Source organism: Hypomesus transpacificus, chromosome 13 (assembly GCF_021917145.1).
Source record: "Hypomesus transpacificus isolate Combined female chromosome 13, fHypTra1, whole genome shotgun sequence".
Taxonomy (NCBI): domain Eukaryota; kingdom Metazoa; phylum Chordata; class Actinopteri; order Osmeriformes; family Osmeridae; genus Hypomesus; species Hypomesus transpacificus.
Window position 1 is genome coordinate 13,243,835 of NC_061072.1, and position 17,930 is coordinate 13,261,764.

Genomic DNA, 17,930 nt, shown 5'->3' on the forward strand with positions numbered 1-17,930 from the left:
GCGCATCACAGGATAAAAAGACACGCCTGCCCATGCCCGATGGTACTCGTGCTTTCTGTGCTTTTTTCACGCTTCATTGCTTCAGCACCACATCTTTGTGCTTTGCTGATCTACACATTGATAGTCAGGGAGTTTGTCCAACTAAGCCGAGAAGAGAGGGAAAGAAAGAGCGTCATTTTGAAACGATGTCCATATCAACTCTCAATAAGTGGTGACTTATTTTGAAACAGTTATTAAATCGTCTTAAACATTCAGACTTCTTGTGCCAGCTAGCGTCTTAGAAGGCAATATGAAGACGTTTTCGTTCGGTGCACTAGTGCTCACCGCGGGCATCACCGGGTTACTGAGCTTTGGCTTCTTGGCTGCTGCAATTGGAAGTGAATACTGGTATATCATCAAGGTGAACCAAACCGATGTTGGGGATTTTGACTCCCACTCCGGACTCTGGAGAATACACGAAGGTAAATACTTTTTTGCTTTTCGGTCAGAGCATACCATCTCATTAAATCCATTAGTTTCATAGTTTGTGATTGTGTAACAAAAAAAACATACCAGTAGCTTATACAGTACAGTATAACTTGATCGATATCCAGGGGCAAAATTGTACTCAGACGCATTGGGAGATACAATAAAACATACGCCTAAACCTACTACTAAGTAACATAATATGAAAGCGTAAAACAAATGACAAGAAATTCTATGATAAAAATGCAGCTCATTGTAATTGAATACTTTTGATGGCACAATAGTTGTCAGGTGATGATGTGATTGTCCTTGGTCATGTGTTGTGGTATCCAGGTGGGGAGGTCTACTCGTTCACAGCAGAACCTGCCTCCTCCAACTATACTGAGATAGAAAAACACATGCTGCGTGAGTCAGCATCACCTCTACTAATCACAGTCACTGATGAAGCTCTCAGTTCTAAACAAGTCACAGTCTGTCTCTGTGTGTGTGTTTCCAGACATGCACAGCATGATTGTGGTCTTGCTGCCACTCAGTCTGGTCCTTCTGGTGTTGGGTGGGATCTGTGGATTGGTCAGTTCCCTTGCACGAAGCCCTGTCCTCCTCACTGGAGCAGCCTCCTACTTCCTGGTTTGCAGTAAGTGTAACATCCTAACTCCCCCCCCCCCCCCCCCCCCCCCCCCCCAACCATCACCATAAAAAAAAAGAATATGTGAAATGGTCTGAACTTTTTGGGTCCAAGGTAAAGGTTATGGGGCACACATACTGTACCACTCGATAAAGGACAGAAGGAGGCAGAGAACAAAGGATGTCAAGTGGTTTATGGGTGGACTGATATCTCAGGCCATCTGTCTCAGGGTTCAGCTTGGAACTGTGGTCCTGCTGTCTGTTTGCACGCCTCAGTGGTCATAAAGATGACCACACACAACCCCACCATGAAGGCTGCTACACACACAACCAGCTATCTGAACCTATTCCTCACCAGTATCTAGGGTATCTAAGGGGGAACTGATTGCCTGGCATGAGAGAGGTGTAGATTGACCGAGTAGACTAGTAATAAAAAAAGGAAAAGAGCTTTGCTTGTCTTTCCAACCTTCTTTATTTACCTTTCCAACCTTCTTTATTTCCATTTAGCTCCTTCTATCTTTCCTTCTCTCTAACACTTGTCTACCTTGGTTTGATTTGCTAGTCTGATTCCCTCAAGGATAGATTGTTAATATTCATGTTAATGTTTTGATAATTACTTTGTGTAATAATACACACATTATTACACCATTTCTCCCATCACCTCCCAACTACTATTTTTATTTTGTCATATGGGAACAACTGAGGAGAAAAAAAATCTGGTTTGGCCAACAGAGCACAAGATAATAAAAATAATTGAATCAATGATTGAAAAGAACTGAAGTGATAGAAAGTGGACAGGAAGGACAAAAAGAGGGTGGATTGGAAACAGCATGGATTTAACTAGCCTAGAATAGGTCTGAGGATGTGTGTGTTTCCATCACAGTCCATATGAAAAGACCAGATCTCCGGAATGGAACAGACAGCAGATGGCTTTAGTGCCAGGCTGCCACCAACTCTGAACATCACAGCTCCAGATCTGATCCTCTCATATGACATTAGATCATAGGAGAACATAGAAATACATCTAAACAGTATAGGATGGTTAAATGAAAACTGTACCACAGCTATTACTGTATGTAGACAAACACACAGTGTGTTTAGGGCCATGGTTAGGACTCTGGTATGTCTTAAGATAAAAATGTAGTTTTGTAATGCCCCATGTTAAATGATTTCATGCACAGGAATTCATGTTCAGCTTCCATACGTTTTGTTAGGATTCATTTTTATTCTTAAAGTGGGATGCTTGACTCCTCTCTTCAGTGACCCCTGAAACAGTTCAGTTTATACTCGGAGCACTGGGTAGGGAATCACCTAACTCTCTTAAGAACCTAGCTTCTCCTTGTTTCTATTTCCACCCGCTTAAACAGCCAGCCATGTACCCAGTTGGTCGACACCTGACAGTCAGCCATAAGATCCTGATAAAGATGGCCTTGTGTTTCAGGAAAATGGTAAACCAACAAGCCTCTTCATGCACTCGCTCTAATCAGCAGCGCACGGAGACGTGTGAAATGCATCAAGACTAGAATTCGATTTGAGATTATCTCCATCTCTGTTACCCTGTTTCTTTCTCTTGCTTGTTCTCATGCTTGTTCTCATGCTTGTTCTCTTGCTTGTTCTCATGCTTGTTCTCATGCTTGTTCTCATGCTTGTTCTCATGCTTGTTCTCATGCTTGTTCTCTTGCTTGTTCTCATGCTTGTTCTCATGCTTGTTCTCTTGCTTGTTCTCATGCTTGTTCTCTTGCTTGTTCTCATGCTTGTTCTCTTGCTTGTTCTCATGCTTGTTCTCATGCTTGTTCTCTTGCTTGTTCTCATGCTTGTTCTCTTGTTTGTTCTATTGCTTGTTCTCATGCTTGTTCTCTTGTTTGTTCTCTTGCTTGTTCTCATGCTTGTTCTCTTGTTTGTTCTCTTGCTTGTTCTCATGCTTGTTCTCATGCTTGTTCTCATGCTTGTTCTCATGCTTGTTCTCATGCTTGTTCTCTTGCTTGTTCTCATGCTTGTTCTCATGCTTGTTCTCTTGCTTGTTCTCATGCTTGTTCTCTTGCTTGTTCTCATGCTTGTTCTCTTGCTTGTTCTCATGCTTGTTCTCATGCTTGTTCTCTTGCTTGTTCTCATGCTTGTTCTCTTGTTTGTTCTATTGCTTGTTCTCATGCTTGTTCTCTTGTTTGTTCTCTTGCTTGTTCTCATGCTTGTTCTCTTGTTTGTTCTCTTGCTTGTTCTCATGCTTGTTCTCTTGTTTGTTCTCTTGCTTGTTCTCATGCTTGTTCTCATGCTTGTTCTCTTGTTTGTTCTCTTGCTTGTTCTCATGCTTGTGCTCTTGTTTGTTCTCTCTCTTGGTCTGTGTCTCTTAGTTCAAATCAGCTTGCCATGGGTTTGCTGTAAGTCACACTTTACTTGTTATTTTTTTCTCAAATTTGTCTACATCAATAACATTATCTTGATAACGTATCTAAATTGCTGCTAAACTATGTAGAGAGTTTGTGTTACCGCGCCTCCCTACATGTGACAGATTGGACTATCTGCCAAATTCTCAATTTACCACATTCCTGTCTAAATAAAACACGGCCATACCAAAAGATCGTGTTTATTGTGTTAAGGTTTAACAGAGGGCCAAGAAGGGGGCAGGAGGAGGGTAACTATCACACTAACACAGGAACCAAAACTGAAAGGTTGCTGGTGCTACACCCTTGTAGAGGAGCAAGTGTGTGGGCTCAGGATTGATATATATCTACCTGTTTTGCTTACTATAACGATGTAGGAAGAGACAATAACCATATATGAGCAGCTTCTAAAGTACTCTTTATACAGACTCAAAGTGTAGCAAATAGAGAGTTCATCACAGAGCCATACACAGAGCCATACAACAACTCAAAACATACATGTACACTCTTCTATGGAGTGCATGCTGAAACAGGTGGACCTCCGTCAAGTGTTCATCATATCTGGTGATTAAAATGTTCCAGTTTCCATCATGTTAACAAGCAGAAGGCAGATCAGCGCTCTCCAGCTCTTCCAAGGGCACCAATCAGCTCCACCAATCACAGAGCAGCCTGATTGATTCTACTCCCTGCAGAGCTTCCTCCTCCTCTAGTTCATCGTTATCACCACTTTAATATCCTCTGTGTGTGCGATTGTGTATCTGTCTGCGTCAGTTTGTGTGTGTGTGTGTGTGTATGTGTGTGTGGGTGGGTGGGTGAGGAAGGAAGAAGTCATTAGTGTAATTTACATGGTCTCTCTAATGTTCTCTCTTTAATAGTTAAATAGCTATTTTCTGGGGGCTGCTTGCTATCTGCCAGTGCAGTTTTGTGACGCAAGCTCTTGGTACAGAGGGGGAGCACTTTGACCAGCTATAGGGGCTGTAGGTAACATCAACTCACATCCAGACGTGACAGCTAGGGACACACATTGAGAAAGTGCAGTAACCGTTATATGACACCCGTGGGTGCCTCAATGAAAAAGAATGTTGTATTATGTCCCTGACACCCGCCTTTCCGGTAGACATCCCCCTCCCGCCCCCCCCCCCCCTTCCCGCCCCCCACGTGGAAGTGATCTGCTAGATACATGGAGCAGAATGTGAAGATAGAGGGGTGTTATTCAACAGCAGCTTTATTATGAACCCAGTGTCCTGTGTAGTGGTAATCAGGAAGTGGGTGTGCGTCACTGTTTCCTGTTTGTGTTGTTCTCCCTGCTCTGTTAAGAGGTACGTGGGGATGTTCCAGTTGTCTATTAGGCTTCAGGCAAGGATCTCTCTGGGATTGAACCAAATAACTACCCACCAGTTCTCATGCGTGAGTAGCATTATTAGGAGTCAGATGGCTGAGCGGTGAGGGAGTCGGGTTAGTAATCAGAGGGTTGCTGGATCGATTCCCTGCCGCGCCAAGTTATGTTGTGTCCTTGGGCAAGGCACTTCACCTTACTTGCCTCGGGGGGAATGTCCCTGTACTTACTGTAAGTCGCTCTGGAAATAAGCGCATCTGCCAAATGTAAATTATACAGCATAGTCTCCTTTTCGAAAAACTTTTTTGTGTCCTGTTGTTTGGTTTGCATTTCCCCAGGCCTCCTGACTCTCTCTGGGGTCAGTCTGTACATCAGCTACTCCCAGGCAGCTGTGGATGAGACAGAGAGGCTGGTGGGAGCCGAGCGTCTGGCTCAGGTCTGCACCTCCTACGGCTGGTCTCTGGGTCTGGCCTGGCTGTCCTGCGGCCTGGAGGTCCTGACAGGCTTGCTGCTGCTCCTCGCTGCCCGGACCGCCAGACGCCAGCACGGCCACCAGGGACATCACACCGTGGCCTGACCCGCCCCTGGAAGACATGCTGTATCATTGCGGAATAACTGTTTCATTGAACGACACGCATTAAGCCCTGTTTGTTGCTGGACTAATGTGTCTCAAAGTTGACAGACCAGAATACTGAGAGGAAGAGAGAGAGACACTGTCTCTGTGTCACTGTGTTCTGTTGACCCTCACCTTATACACATTGGTGGTCAGTAAACAAAAGCATGTATTGGAAGTAGTCTACTGGCTCTTTTCTCTCATGTTTAGGACTGGAATAACACTTTACATATGTTTAATGTTTAGCATTGACCCATGTACTAAAGTTTACTGCCTGAATATAAAACTCATCACATTTTCTGTCCATGGAGTTCTTGTTTTAACAGGACCATTAAACTTTTCTTTGAATCTTAACATTTTAAGCCAACCTAATGTGTAATGCTGATACTGCTAAGAGCATGTTTGTTCTCTATGTATGTTAGCGCCACTGTTGTCTTTTTGTGTGATTTTTAAGTGTTTGTCTCTGGTCATAATAAAGTATTACAGTGCCACCCTGTGGTCACATAAGTCATTACATCGCAGTGATAGCAAGAATGCAGTTTCTCATTTTCACCCATCCATCCCTGTATCAGCAGTTTCCATGGGAACAGCAAGGTCCATACAGAACAAGACAACGACACAGAAGTGGGAGAAGAAAAAAAACACGAATCACGTAGTTTAAAGACTTAGGCTGGGTTTAAAATAGCCAGGTAATTGACTGGCGGCACAGTAGAAGGATAAATGTTGCCAGCCTTTAATGCTTCTGAAAAAGTGGAGAGGGATGGATGGAAGGAGAGGACAAGTTCCAAAGGCCTGAGTCTCTGGTCCAACCGGTGAACAAGGAGGTCGTGTCTAAGTCTGATACTGGACTGCACACCATTATTTAGAAGCTTATGATTAAAACTGTTGGCCTGTTGATGGGTCGGCTCTATGTGGACTCCCTTAATCCTAGCAGTCCCATTTCATACAGGTATCAAACATTCATTCAAGTCATTCACCGTTCAACATGAGTGAAATAATTAGTCATTTTGTGAGTAGTTTTAATGAGATGTTTCCCATGAATATCACAGTGCTTCCTGAAACACAGCCGTTCTGCCCGTTAATATGTACAGGAGGGAAAACAAACAATAACTGTGTATAACAACAACAAACAATAACTATGTTCAACAAAAAACACAAACAAAACCGTACTGAGAATAACACATTTCTTAATGCAGTGCGCTGACCATAATAAAGACTAAAAGCTCAAGAAGGGAGAATAGCATACTTCAGATGATCTTATATCCTTTGGTCTCCAGTCAGTTGTTCCAATCTTCGCTTTAAACAGCTCCCCACTCATCTTGAGACCAGCTCCACTCTACACACAATGTATGACTGCAATCCTTTCAACAGAGAGACATCCACAGCTGCATCACATCCCATAGCTCCAGCCTTCGCCTACCTAAGTGTGTAGTAGGGATGAGAATAGGTGATTCCACCAACCTCTAGAAGACCAGAGGCTAGTGGAGGTGATGTCACAGACCCACTTCCTGTGTCTGTCTGTGGATGGCCTCGTCCCACCCCCCTCCCCTGGGACCTTCACAAACGGATGAGTTTTTTCCCAGATCTGCAAAAGGCAGGCCTGGGGGAGGTTTTCAAAGTTCCGTCAGGCACAATGTCTCTGACTGGCATCTTTTCAGTCAGACAAAAAGTGTGTTCCATGTCAACCAGGAAGGCAGACCTTCCCCGCGAACAGCAGTCCCACTATGGTGAAGAAGATGGACAGGACAAACAGGACGTAGGAGGAGCCCACTACAGTATTGTTGGGCAGCTTGTAGGGCTGGCCTCCCACCTCGTTGATGTAAAACCCTATCGGGAATATCAATGCTGCCATACAGAACAGCACCACTTTGGAGGAGAGACAAAAAGAGAAAGAGAGAAGATATAGTTAGCTCGCAACTGAAAACAACATGAGTGGTCTTGTTTTAAAACAGGGCTACATGCCACTAAGAATGGCCAACCCAGAATAGAGGTACAAAAATAAAGACTAGGCTGTACCCCTTGTTCAGAGCTAAACACGATGACAGTGTGCAATAAATCTGTTCACTCAGTCACAATGTGTTCTAGAGAATCACAGCAAGGTAATTTTAGCTCTATTATTACACCCTGAAGCACATCTCAGGACTGCTGAATAGCTTTCTGTTTTGCTCCAGGTTGATCACGGTTAAGAGCGGCCAGCTTTCCTCACTGGTATTTATAGAAGCACTCCTCTCTGTAGGGGGGTGGAGGTTCTGAAGGACACACTCAGGAAACAGCAGCCATAGGAACCACACAAAAGCTTTCACAGAAATGAAACCCCCCAGTGGTGTCAATCTGGACCTGGATGGAATCCACTAATGTCCATTAGTGATCTGACAGTATCTCAAGGTAAGTCTGACCTGTGCCATGTTATCTCTCCCCCCCGCCCCCCATGTAAGATACACAAATGTTCCAACCAGTTCATGTCTTTCCCTCATAATCTGCATCTACGTGTAACTGAGGTGCTACCTACTGCCAGTGAATGCGATCCAGCGGGCATATCGTGTGGCCTGGCGGTGCCAGTGTGATGCCACTAGCAGGGCGCAAGTGAGGGTGAGGGAGATGATGCCGAGGATGATGAAGAAGAGGGTGGTGACCCACTCTGGAGGCAGGGTCGGGGGGATGCAGATCCGCGTGCGCCCATGGATGGTCTGGCACTGTCGGACCAGGCCCACTGTCAACGCACCTGGAGAAGGAGGACACTCAAGGTTAAATCACTTCAACACTAAACTCCCTCTGCACCTCTCACACAGCCCAAAGTGTAAGTGGAGACTTGTCTGGTTGTATCTACTCTTATCCAGGGTCACTTACCACTGCAGGTTAACTTATCATTGCAAATTCATGTGCACCAAGAGTCCTTCATAATAAACAAAAGCCTTCATGTTCCATTACATAACATCAATGTGTTTCATTACAGTCTCATCAGTTTTAAGGCCAAGTAAATGATGTGTCACTGTTGACTAATATGAATGTTTGCCACCATGACTGGCTGTGTTACCTAATTCCCCAGGCCACACAGCGAATACTGGCCTGCGTTACATGTTATCAAGCAGCAAAGACATAATGACCTCCCGGATGACACCAGGTTCCGCCTGCCTTCCCTTGTGACCTCTCAGAGCCAAGTGTTGGCTGCATGCTATGGAAACAGACCCAAATAGTCAAAATCTTGGACCATCACCCAATGACAGGGCTCCCTGGGGAACCAATCAGTGACGCATGAGGCTGGATCACCCAGACCCGAGCAGTACAGGTTGAAGGGGGGCTAAGAGGGGAACAGAGGAAATAGAGAAGAGAAAAGGATGGAAAAGATGAAGGGGAGAGAGTCCTTCTTCACACAGTGACTCGCTGCCAAAGAGAGTCTCGTCTTCCTACCCCTAGAGCCTAGTGGGTCCAATTATGTCAGCTAGGTGGACATACACACTCAACAACACTAAAAGCATCAACACCGAGATCATGTAAGGAATGCTTCAGCTCAGCCCCTTCAAGCTACACAAGTATAGATGAGAGAGACGAAAACATTAAATCCTCCTACACCCTCCCACTCCTACACACACACACACCTCCTCCTTTCCATGGTAAGGTGGAGTGGGATCCCTTACCCAGCTGTTTGTGTTGCCGAAGCAGAAAGGAGACCGAAGACAGGAGCAGAGAGTAGCAACGCCCATATTTGTCATGTTAAATCTGATGAAGACAAATGGACTGAGAGGGGCATAATCATTATTTGGAGCGTGTGAGCTCTTCATAAGTGAGCTCTTCACCAGGCCCAATGCTACAGATACATGAACTCCAAGTTGTACTTAATGTTCTCTGGCACTGTTTGGAGGACAATCTTCTCAGGGCTGTTCAGCAGCTGTTCCAGGTGTGTAACTGGTCATATTGTTGTGAGTGTGTGTGTTGCAAAAGTGTGTCATGTCTGTAGTTAGTGAACACTTCCCAAACCCCGGTCAGTCCCCCGCTGTTTCAAACTTCACAACAGAATACCTGCATAATGACCAGGAGGCACGGCATCGTATACACACACACGCACAGTATGCAAACTACACTTACATACCCAACTTACACAACAACCATACACTACCTCTCACACACGCAGAGACTATGAGTAGTTTCAAATAAGACTATGGTCATAAGACCGATTACATGTCTTTAACAACATGTTTTTTCTCACTGGGCAATTGTTCGAGGAAAACCATTGAGAAATGAGCTCAATAGTGTGGACAGTTACATGTTTAAAAAAAAAGTGAAAACAATAACTGTGTTCCTTGTCAAGGACACCTTCACTGAGTTATCATTGTACTTCTTAGTTAATGAAAAGAGTTTCCGTTCCCAACAGACCTAATTAGAAGTAGCAAAACACCTCCATTTACAAACAGTACCGCCTCTCAGGTAATAAGTATCAGGCCAATTAAACAGAGCCTGAAGGCTTTAAACCAACTCTGATTATGACTTCCTCAGGCTAAATGGGATGGAGGGTGAAAGCCATCCGATGGGAAATTAGATTCGAGTATGGACGAAGCATGGACCTCCAGCTTTCATGAGAGTCATGGGCTGCAGTAGGCAGGCAGTCAGGGCCAAGGACGAGGTCCTGTTAATCCGGTCTAGTTGGGTGTTGCTCGGTGATGTTCTGTGGCTGAGATTGTAATGGCTTGCCACGATTAGAATGGTAATTTGATGCGGTTGTAAATAGCCTACACAGGATAAAAAGTGCCTTATAGCTTCATCATGTGATTCGCTCTCTCATATAGGCTACACACACACAGACGCTGTCACTTGTCACACGACATGCAGCAGTGGTGATGGAGGCGGTGTCTGGAAGGGACATGATTTTAGAGAAGGCTGAACATGTATGTACATATATTGGTATACAACTATGATGCCAAATACGTAGTAATGTACATATGGATGTTCTTACACTACAAGTACCAAAGGTTAAGAGAAAGATCCTCACCTGACTTACCAGCTGATTCCCCTGTATTGATCCAGTCTGGGTTGGCGATGCTGGCGATGGCAAAAATGTCTGCTGCGAGGAACAGGCATCCTGATATGATGGTCAATTTATCCATAGCCTGGTGTTGGTTATCTGGTAGCTCCAATGATGGTCGCCGATTTGCTTTGAGAGGGTATACGTCGTCCCTCAAGGTAGAGAAGATAAACAACACACTGAAGCATTAAGTTCAAATGCTCAATGTAGCACGATTGGGTCTTGCCCGGTGACTATATAGTCGTCATCGTTTGAGAGACGGTAAGGCTGTCATCTTAACGCACCAAAGCCGTTTACCATAACGTTCAGTGCGTTGTGCTCTGTAACGTTAAAAGTTCTTAGTTTTTTAATACCCTACCGATCACCGGGGATGTCTTGGTTGTGCTTGCAGTTTCTTCCAAGCCAGAGGTGCGTAGGCTATTAGGCTACAGACTGCCCTCAAGGCTGGGACATTTAACAGGGAACTCCTGCTGTTTCACATATTTCCACTGCAGAATGCCGCATCTTGGAGACCAATTGGTGACACAAAGACACATGCACTACGAGTAAAAAGAAACATCCGAAACTTCTTCCAGTATTTCACCGATATTATCCGTTATTTGTTGATCGAAAATAGGCTTGTGCACAAATAGCCTCTGCTTGTCTCCTGGCTTTGTACCCCCCTCTCTTCTCCATGAAGAACAGCTACATCTCACATTAAACCCCCAAAATATTCAAAACACGCGAAGAATATATCGAAAACCACAATCCGTCCGGACCAAGTCATATCCCGGCGCTAACAGAAAAACCCGTTATTTTCCGTCTTTAAATGTCCGCCAGCGACTGTATCCTTTCGTGGCAACATTGAAGCAATCTACTGACTATCAGTCGGCTACCTAACCACGTTGAATGTGTGCTAACGTCAGCTCTCGCGAGATAATACTTTAAAGGGTGGCGCTGTTGTCTAACGGCTGTATATGTGAATTCATGCCATTGTGGGAGTAAATCCCCTTTCATCATAGGTGTGTCTTGTTCTTTTAATTACATTTCCTATTACTGAATCCCACAATTGCATGTTTATAAAAGTCTGATCAACTAATTTGCTTGAAGAACGTCCTCCATAAACACACACAGTAACACAAAGAAAACCACAAATATTATGGTAGACAGTTTATTCATTAATTTACATCAGCTATACAGTTCAAGAGGACACATGGTCATGTTCCTTTATTTTCCTTTGATGCACCAGGATGAATGATTCACTTAAGAGTGAGAACAAGTATAAATATCAACTGGTGGGATGAAAGCATTATTTTCTAGAACATCGTAATTATGGTAGTACCAATGACCATATTTCTTTTTGGGTGGACAGATGGACAGATGGTCATAGCTTTACCATTTCAAATCACAGGGTGATACAGGGTGACAGAAAGGTTAGATCTCATCTATGAAGGGTGTTTTTACAAGGTTACCAGTGGAAGCCATGGATTTCTTGCCGGAAACAAAATTCTGTGCAGCCTGGAAAACACAATTGTCTTCAGTTTAGTATGAAAGCTAAACAGTAATACATGACAAATCAAGCTGGTTAAACTCATTCCAAACTTTTTGGCCACACTAACCAACAATACTTAAGACCATCCCAAACAGAAGAGTCACATAGTTGCAGAGGTTAAACTCACTCTCCAGTACAAATATTCCACCCATCTAGAGCTGCTTTTAGGTGATATAGCTGACCAAAAAGTTCATGTGTATGTGTTACCGCTACCTTCAGTGTTAGAACCCAGTGGTATTTGTGGGTTAAGAATCACGGCACAGTGATGATTACTATCCTGCATTCTTCCTGTGCCTCTCACCAGCACACTTATGTGGCAACGTTCTCTCCCTCGTCACTTACGTTGACAACGTCAGCAGTGGCAACCGTGTCGATCTTCTGGACGACGGCTTCAGGTGAGAGGTAGGACCCCGCAATCAGGGCCTGGTTACCCATGGCCTCCAGCACAGAGTCAGAGCTTTCCAGGGACATCAGGTACTGAGCCTTCAGCTGAGTCCTTTCAATTAGGGTTACAGGTGGGAGGGACAGTCCATAATCAAGGATGTATCATTACAGCTTTAGATGGACAGGATTCACTTGATCCATAACATTCACAGATCATCAAATAGAAACCTTTATCATAAAGCCACATGATACCAGTGCCACTAAATCCAATTGCAGGGTATATTGAAAAGGGGTGCTTGGTGCTGACACGTGTGTAGTCAGTCGACTAGCTTACTTGGCTCTGCTCAGGTCAGCGGCGTCAAGACCACCATCAGCAACAGCCTTTACCTGGGCAACGGCAGCCTGGATCACCTGGGGAAGGGAACAGGGAAAAGTAAATCCACTTGTGAATCATACAGACCGCCAGTGAAACACACACAACTACAACAACCTTGGTATTTATGTTTTTTCCATTGATCGTTTCAGCCATTGTATACTTGACCCTCTGATGGCTGGTGTTGATACTCACGTCAGTGGCAGAGGCAGTCTGGGAGATGGTGTACACTCCAAACAGACCAGAGTCAGAGTAGCTGACATTGAAAGCAGAAGCCTAAATAGAAACAGTTCAATTTAGTATCTTATATCCCAAAGTAGCCTTTTATCAAATTTGGAAGTTATATTTCATATTATTTATTTTTATTTTTATTTAAGCAAGAGACCAAGCAGAACATCGTCCCAAATGCCTGTGACAGTAAACTGCCTGGCACTCACATCAAATGGATCGCTGACTGTCTTGGCGATGCCTTGGATGAGTTTGTTAGTGGTGTTGGAGCCCCTCTTGATGTAAGGCCCCGCCCCCAGAACGTGCTGCAGCACACTGTAGGCCCAGGCCTCTTCTGAGCCAAGATGAGGCCCCTGAATCACCACAGCTGAGTGGACCAAACTGTTGGAATTCTGGTTACGTGTTTCGCCTGGAGCAAGGGAGGAATGGAGGAAAAGATCAAGTGAGAGAAAGTATGTGTTTGGTGTTGAAGGGAGAAAGCAATATATTGTAGCTCTTTCTTTGCCTTACGGCCAACAGATAATTCCTACTGGTCAATTCTGTTCCTAATTCGTGTCTTGGAGTGTGTGTGTGTGTGTTTGTGTGCGCTGAATCACCTCCTCTGTACTGAACCTTGGTCCCAACTGTCCCCATACCACTCCGGATGTTCAGAAACTGTTCCCCAACCTGAGTCAGCACAGTGTGGTCCACACCTGGGTACACAAGACAGGAAAACAAGATCAGTACATCATCATCGGCAGTCACTGTCATATACTATCGGTATATTGGTGAGAATCTATTGGTGAGTCTACGGTGAGAATAGATTATTCTCGATCCATTGTCACGGTCACACAATATCTCATTATTCTGTTGTTCAACATGGTACTATGTCTAGGTGGGTAGTACAGACTTACCTAGTCCAACCAGAGCCATTCTGGAACTTGTGAAGTTGTTTTCAACATAGTGGTGCAGCTGAAGAGAGGTAAATATGGTTACAACACAGAAACACGCTGAACAATACACACACTCCCAAAGCTAGTCAAGCAGCATGTATGTACATCATAGTACATGATCATCTGGATGTAACATCACTCGCAGCGTCATCTGTCCAGTCAAACATCATCGGCGTGGTCTTACATGGTCGGAGTCGATGTTTCCCACCATGTAGTCTGGGCAGTAGAGGGAGTTGGACAGAGCGTTCTTGAAAGCTGTTGCATGTAGATCCTCGATCAACCCTGGGGAGACCAGACACGGATTTAGTTCCAGCTCACCTCTTCAGTCCAGATCAAATCGAACACATCGGAATACGTCCACCAGGACTGAGGCGAGAGAGAGAAAGGGGGACGTAACAAACCTATCTGAGGGCTTTGTGACGCGAGGGCCTTGTCCATCTTCACCCTGGAGGTCAGGTCAGACACCTCCCACGGCCGGAACTCTGGCGCTGTGGTCACGTTGATCAGGTACTCCATCACTGTGTCACTACCCGGTGGAGAGAGAGAAGGAACCACAGAGAAAGAGGAGAAGATGATGTGGATGATGTCGAGTCTCATGAAGGACGAGAGATGTATGAAGAAACCAAAACCCCTTCCAAGACTCACATGTGGTCTCTCAAGCAGTCGACGGAGTAGACCATGTTCTCTCTGCTTGAAGTCACGCTGCAGACAAGAAATCACCACACATTGGTGACTCGGCATTTAAAATGACATTTCTTGAATTTAAAAGAAGAGCATATCATGTGGTTGTCTGTACGAGTCTTGTTGCTGGCTGACTGACCTCAAGCTGCCTCCCACTGCCTCCACACCTTGACAGATCTTGAAGGCAGAGGCTCCTTTGGTGGTCTGGAAAACACAAGCAGAGATGGATTCATTAGATCAGATAAGTCAGGCCACCTGCTTGCTTTGGGATCTTTGCATGTTCAGCCTAGGAGGACCTCAGGAAGTTCACTCATGTCACTCAGTCACCCACCAGGTTGGCGGCAAGTCGCAGAAGGTGGGTGACGCCCTGGTTGCCGGGGCTCTCATAGCGACAGCCAGCCTTGATGAAGACTCCAATCTTGGAGGCCGGGGAGTAGTTCTCCAGTGAGGCGATGACCAGTCCGCTGGGCAGTTTGGTCACCTGGAGTAGACAGGTAGATCAGTGACCTGTAACTGCTGACACACTCATTACACAGAGCAGTACACACATAACAGTGCATGGTTATAAATTCATAAGCTTTATGACAGAGGCCTGAACCAATTCGGGGACAACATCACTTCCGCAAACACCTCAGACTTACCCTCCCTTCCCTGACTTACCAATCCCACCCAGGCCTAGACAAACCTTCTCCACTACATCCCAACCTAGCCCTTAACCTCCCCATCCAACCATGCACAGGCCAGCTCCCCACCACCGTCCTCCACATACATGGACATCGTGGTAAGAGTGGGCCACCCCAGGGGAGAGCTTGAGGCCTGCCAGGGGCTCACTCAAGGGCAGGTCTGTTCTTGAGGCCGCATAGCAGCGTTTCTGTGGAGAGAAAGACAAGTCAACACCCACTGACCTGCACATCTTGTGGATGAAACTTAACACTCTCCGCCGCCACATCCACCTTACGGGCAGCCTGGGCTGCGTAAAGCCTCTGCAAATCAGAAAACACAGGCGATATCATCACATGCACGTGGGACTCGACTAAATGGGTTGAGGGCCATGAGATAAGAGAATCAGAGCAAGAGGAAAACGTTGATCAGGAAACTGAGTCTGCTTGATCAGCAAATTATCAATAAAAGACTATTGGGTTTCCTAGAGACCTTACATGACCAAACAGTGTTCAGCTATAAATACATTCCTATTTAGAGTGAATTGCTACTACATTGAATAAAATAACATAGTATTGTGATAAGTAAGTGGTTTTGTTAACCTTGTTGAATGAACTGAAGATCAACTCTTACAGTGACCTGAAACTAACCCGGGGCGTACTGGCTGTGAGCCCGTCGCATACACCCGCAGGAACACATACACAGCATGATGAAAGGTATGACAAGAGCGTCTGACCACACGTGATCATTGAACTACAAACAACTTTCGAGGTAGAGTTGCACAACGTATAGATTGACAGATTAAGTGCTGCCAGTGCTGGAAAACCATAAGGATGTAGGTGGCTTGCTAGCTACTGCTGTATTTCCGACATCCGACAGAACTGACTGATCGGAGGAGGCAAACATCTTCAGACAGCTTCTCGATTTGAATTCACCAACACAAGAAATCACATTACAAATGTCGAGAGCGTTTATTGGCACATATATATTCAGACCAGCGAGGTTGTCGGGTGAGTTCTTACCGAGAGTTGACTTATTCCCCGAATCCCCTTCATATCCCCTCTACACTTCTACCAAGGCGATGAAACAATATGGCTGACTCGTGAATGCCCTACCCAGAGTTCCAAGCGCGTCAGAGACTTCCTCGATGGATTTTTAAACATTCTCTGAATGTCTAACCAAACCAAACCACGTCCCCTACTGTCCTGGAGTGTAGTAGAAAGAAATGTGGATTTCCAAATCCACAATCATAAAATTGGGCAAATATCCCACTTAATTTTCGGGATATTTTATATTGCCGATAAAGTAGGGTACTTTAACTAAATTACCGAATTAAAGGTAAGCTACGTCAATGGAGAGAATCTCCGTTCCAGGCATTTCCTGTCCCGGTAAAAGGGGTTCTTTTTGCGCATGTGTAGAGTTGCTGCGCACTCAAACACGTGTTGAAGCCGAACAGAAAACGCAAAATTGGAATTTCACCGAATCGCATTGGTCTGATAATTGTGTTCTGTAAATTCCAAATTAATACGGGTTTACTAATAATCAAAAGAAGGTCAACAATCCTCCGTGAAGCATTCGCCGAGAGGACCAGCAAAATAAATCGAGAGCTTAGACCTCATTGAAAACATCAACGGAAGCCATCATGGTGAGTTGAGTTCATTGACGGAACCATGTCTATATTTTTACAGTTAACTACCTAGCGAAGCAACTTTAGTTACTATGTTTTGGTGGTGGTGTTAATTGTGTTAACATGTAGCAATTTGTTTTCTCAGACTGACGCTGAAGTGAACCCTAAAGCCTACCCCCTTGCCGATGCAACGCTGTCTAAGACCATCTTGGACCTCGTGCAGCAAGCGTCCAACTACAAACAGCTAAGAAAAGGGGCCAACGAAGGTGAGTGCTTTATACTAGCAACCAGGAACCATAGTTACAATATTAGCATAGGGGTAAGCCTATATAATATCCATCCACTTGTAAAGACACGTATATCCTAAAATTACCCCCCCTCATGGGTAGTTCTGTTACAGCCAGTCACTGTAGCCTAATACAACTACACTAGATGTGAAACCAGTCTGCACCTTCAAAACGAATACAGTGCAGTGACAACCATATTGAGACTATTTGTAAGACCAAAACTCCTGGGCTTAAACGGTTAATGGCTGCTTCACCTTACTCATACTTTCTCTCTCTTGACCCTCAGCCACCAAGACCCTGAACCGAGGGATCAGTGAGTTCATCGTGATGGCTGCAGATGCTGAGCCTCTGGAGATCATCCTCCACCTGCCACTGCTCTGCGAGGACAAAAACGTCCCCTATGTGTTTGTGCGCTCCAAGCAGGCCCTGGGCCGCGCCTGTGGCGTCTCTCGACCCGTCATCGCCACCTCGGTCACCATCAAGGAGGGCTCTCAACTGAAGCCGCAGATTCAGTCTATTCAGACTGCAATAGAGAGACTGTTGGTGTAATTGTATTATACATAATAATTCTCTGGTGTTCATGGTCTCTGAGAGGGACACTTATCAGGGAATTAAGTTAGTCCTGGTCTTGTTTTTTTGATAAGGTGTCAAATTGTCTTTGACAGAGGCATTGATCTGTACATTGATCTGTTTTTTATTTAGGGAAGCAGAAAGTAGCTGATTTTTGGCTTAAATCGTATGAACATGTTTTGTGATAATAAAACATGGTTATGGTTATTTTTTTTTATGAATGT

General features: G+C 44.9%; 4 protein-coding genes across 7 annotated transcripts; 2 read left to right on the forward strand and 2 right to left on the reverse strand.

The window, feature by feature from the left end:
• Positions 1-6: 6 nt before the first annotated feature.
• On the forward strand, positions 7-5,907 carry tmem235b (transmembrane protein 235b). 2 transcript variants are annotated; one of them, XM_047032855.1, is made up of 4 exons: positions 9-461; positions 799-870; positions 962-1,099; positions 5,142-5,907. In XM_047032855.1, the coding sequence occupies exons 1-4, from the start codon at positions 290-292 to the stop codon at positions 5,378-5,380; spliced, it is 621 nt and encodes a 206-aa protein (XP_046888811.1). In that variant the 5' UTR covers positions 9-289; the 3' UTR covers positions 5,381-5,907. The 2 variants fall into 2 exon arrangements, with proteins under 2 accessions (XP_046888812.1, XP_046888811.1); XM_047032856.1 differs by lacking the exon at positions 799-870 and having other exon boundaries at positions 7-461.
• A 511-nt stretch (positions 5,908-6,418) lies between these two features.
• On the reverse strand, positions 6,419-11,317 carry LOC124475954 (uncharacterized protein C16orf52 homolog A-like). 2 transcript variants are annotated; one of them, XM_047032860.1, is made up of 3 exons: positions 10,410-11,317; positions 7,926-8,138; positions 6,419-7,282 (listed from the first exon to the last, which is right to left on the reverse strand). In XM_047032860.1, the coding sequence occupies exons 1-3, from the start codon at positions 10,513-10,515 to the stop codon at positions 7,098-7,100; spliced, it is 504 nt and encodes a 167-aa protein (XP_046888816.1). In that variant the 5' UTR covers positions 10,516-11,317; the 3' UTR covers positions 6,419-7,097. The 2 variants fall into 2 exon arrangements, with proteins under 2 accessions (XP_046888816.1, XP_046888815.1); XM_047032859.1 differs by having other exon boundaries at positions 10,401-11,317.
• Positions 11,318-11,569: 252 nt separating this feature from the next.
• LOC124475943 (cytochrome b-c1 complex subunit 2, mitochondrial) lies at positions 11,570-16,352 on the reverse strand. Of its 2 annotated transcripts, none has more exons than XM_047032844.1 (14): positions 16,245-16,352; positions 15,468-15,545; positions 14,894-15,043; positions 14,702-14,766; positions 14,527-14,583; positions 14,283-14,407; positions 14,066-14,163; positions 13,843-13,900; positions 13,546-13,641; positions 13,159-13,358; positions 12,917-12,997; positions 12,683-12,759; positions 12,307-12,460; positions 11,570-11,930 (listed from the first exon to the last, which is right to left on the reverse strand). In XM_047032844.1, the coding sequence occupies exons 1-14, from the start codon at positions 16,275-16,277 to the stop codon at positions 11,847-11,849; spliced, it is 1,356 nt and encodes a 451-aa protein (XP_046888800.1). In that variant the 5' UTR covers positions 16,278-16,352; the 3' UTR covers positions 11,570-11,846. The 2 variants fall into 2 exon arrangements, with proteins under 2 accessions (XP_046888800.1, XP_046888799.1); XM_047032843.1 differs by lacking the exon at positions 15,468-15,545 and adding an exon at positions 15,332-15,433 and having other exon boundaries at positions 16,245-16,351.
• Positions 16,353-16,612: 260 nt separating this feature from the next.
• Positions 16,613-17,913, forward strand: LOC124475957 (NHP2-like protein 1). The gene is made up of 3 exons (XM_047032864.1): positions 16,613-16,867; positions 16,995-17,115; positions 17,423-17,913. Exons 1-3 carry the CDS (start codon positions 16,865-16,867, stop codon positions 17,683-17,685), a joined length of 387 nt encoding a protein of 128 aa, XP_046888820.1. The 5' UTR covers positions 16,613-16,864; the 3' UTR covers positions 17,686-17,913.
• The last annotated feature ends 17 nt before the right edge of the window (positions 17,914-17,930 follow it).

Bases quoted from the DNA above. Each gene is read 5' to 3' on its own strand.
- LOC124475957 (XM_047032864.1), top strand. The intron at 17,116-17,422 runs GTGAGTGCTTTA...CTTGACCCTCAG, and splicing joins AAGAAAAGGGGCCAACGAAG to CCACCAAGACCCTGAACCGA.
- LOC124475954 (XM_047032859.1), bottom strand. From the start codon at position 10,515: ATGGATAAATTGACCATCATATCAGGATGCCTGTTCCTCGCAGCAGAC. The intron at 8,139-10,400 runs GTGAGGATCTTT...CTCCTTCTCCAG, and splicing joins GGAATCAGCTGGTAAGTCAG to GTGCGTTGACAGTGGGCCTG. The intron at 7,283-7,925 runs GTAGGTAGCACC...TCTCCTCCAAAG, and splicing joins CTGGATCGCATTCACTGGCA to TGGTGCTGTTCTGTATGGCA.
- LOC124475943 (XM_047032843.1), bottom strand. From the start codon at position 16,277: ATGAAGGGGATTCGGGGAATAAGTCAACTCTCG. The intron at 15,434-16,244 runs GTAAGAACTCAC...TTCTCTCCACAG, and splicing joins GGGGAATAAGTCAACTCTCG to AAACGCTGCTATGCGGCCTC. The intron at 14,767-14,893 runs GTGGGTGACTGA...TGTGTTTTCCAG, and splicing joins TGCGACTTGCCGCCAACCTG to ACCACCAAAGGAGCCTCTGC.
- tmem235b (XM_047032855.1), top strand. From the start codon at position 290: ATGAAGACGTTTTCGTTCGGTGCACTAGTGCTCACCGCGGGCATCACC. The intron at 871-961 runs GTGAGTCAGCAT...GTGTGTTTCCAG, and splicing joins GATAGAAAAACACATGCTGC to ACATGCACAGCATGATTGTG. The intron at 1,100-5,141 runs GTAAGTGTAACA...GCATTTCCCCAG, and splicing joins CTCCTACTTCCTGGTTTGCA to GCCTCCTGACTCTCTCTGGG.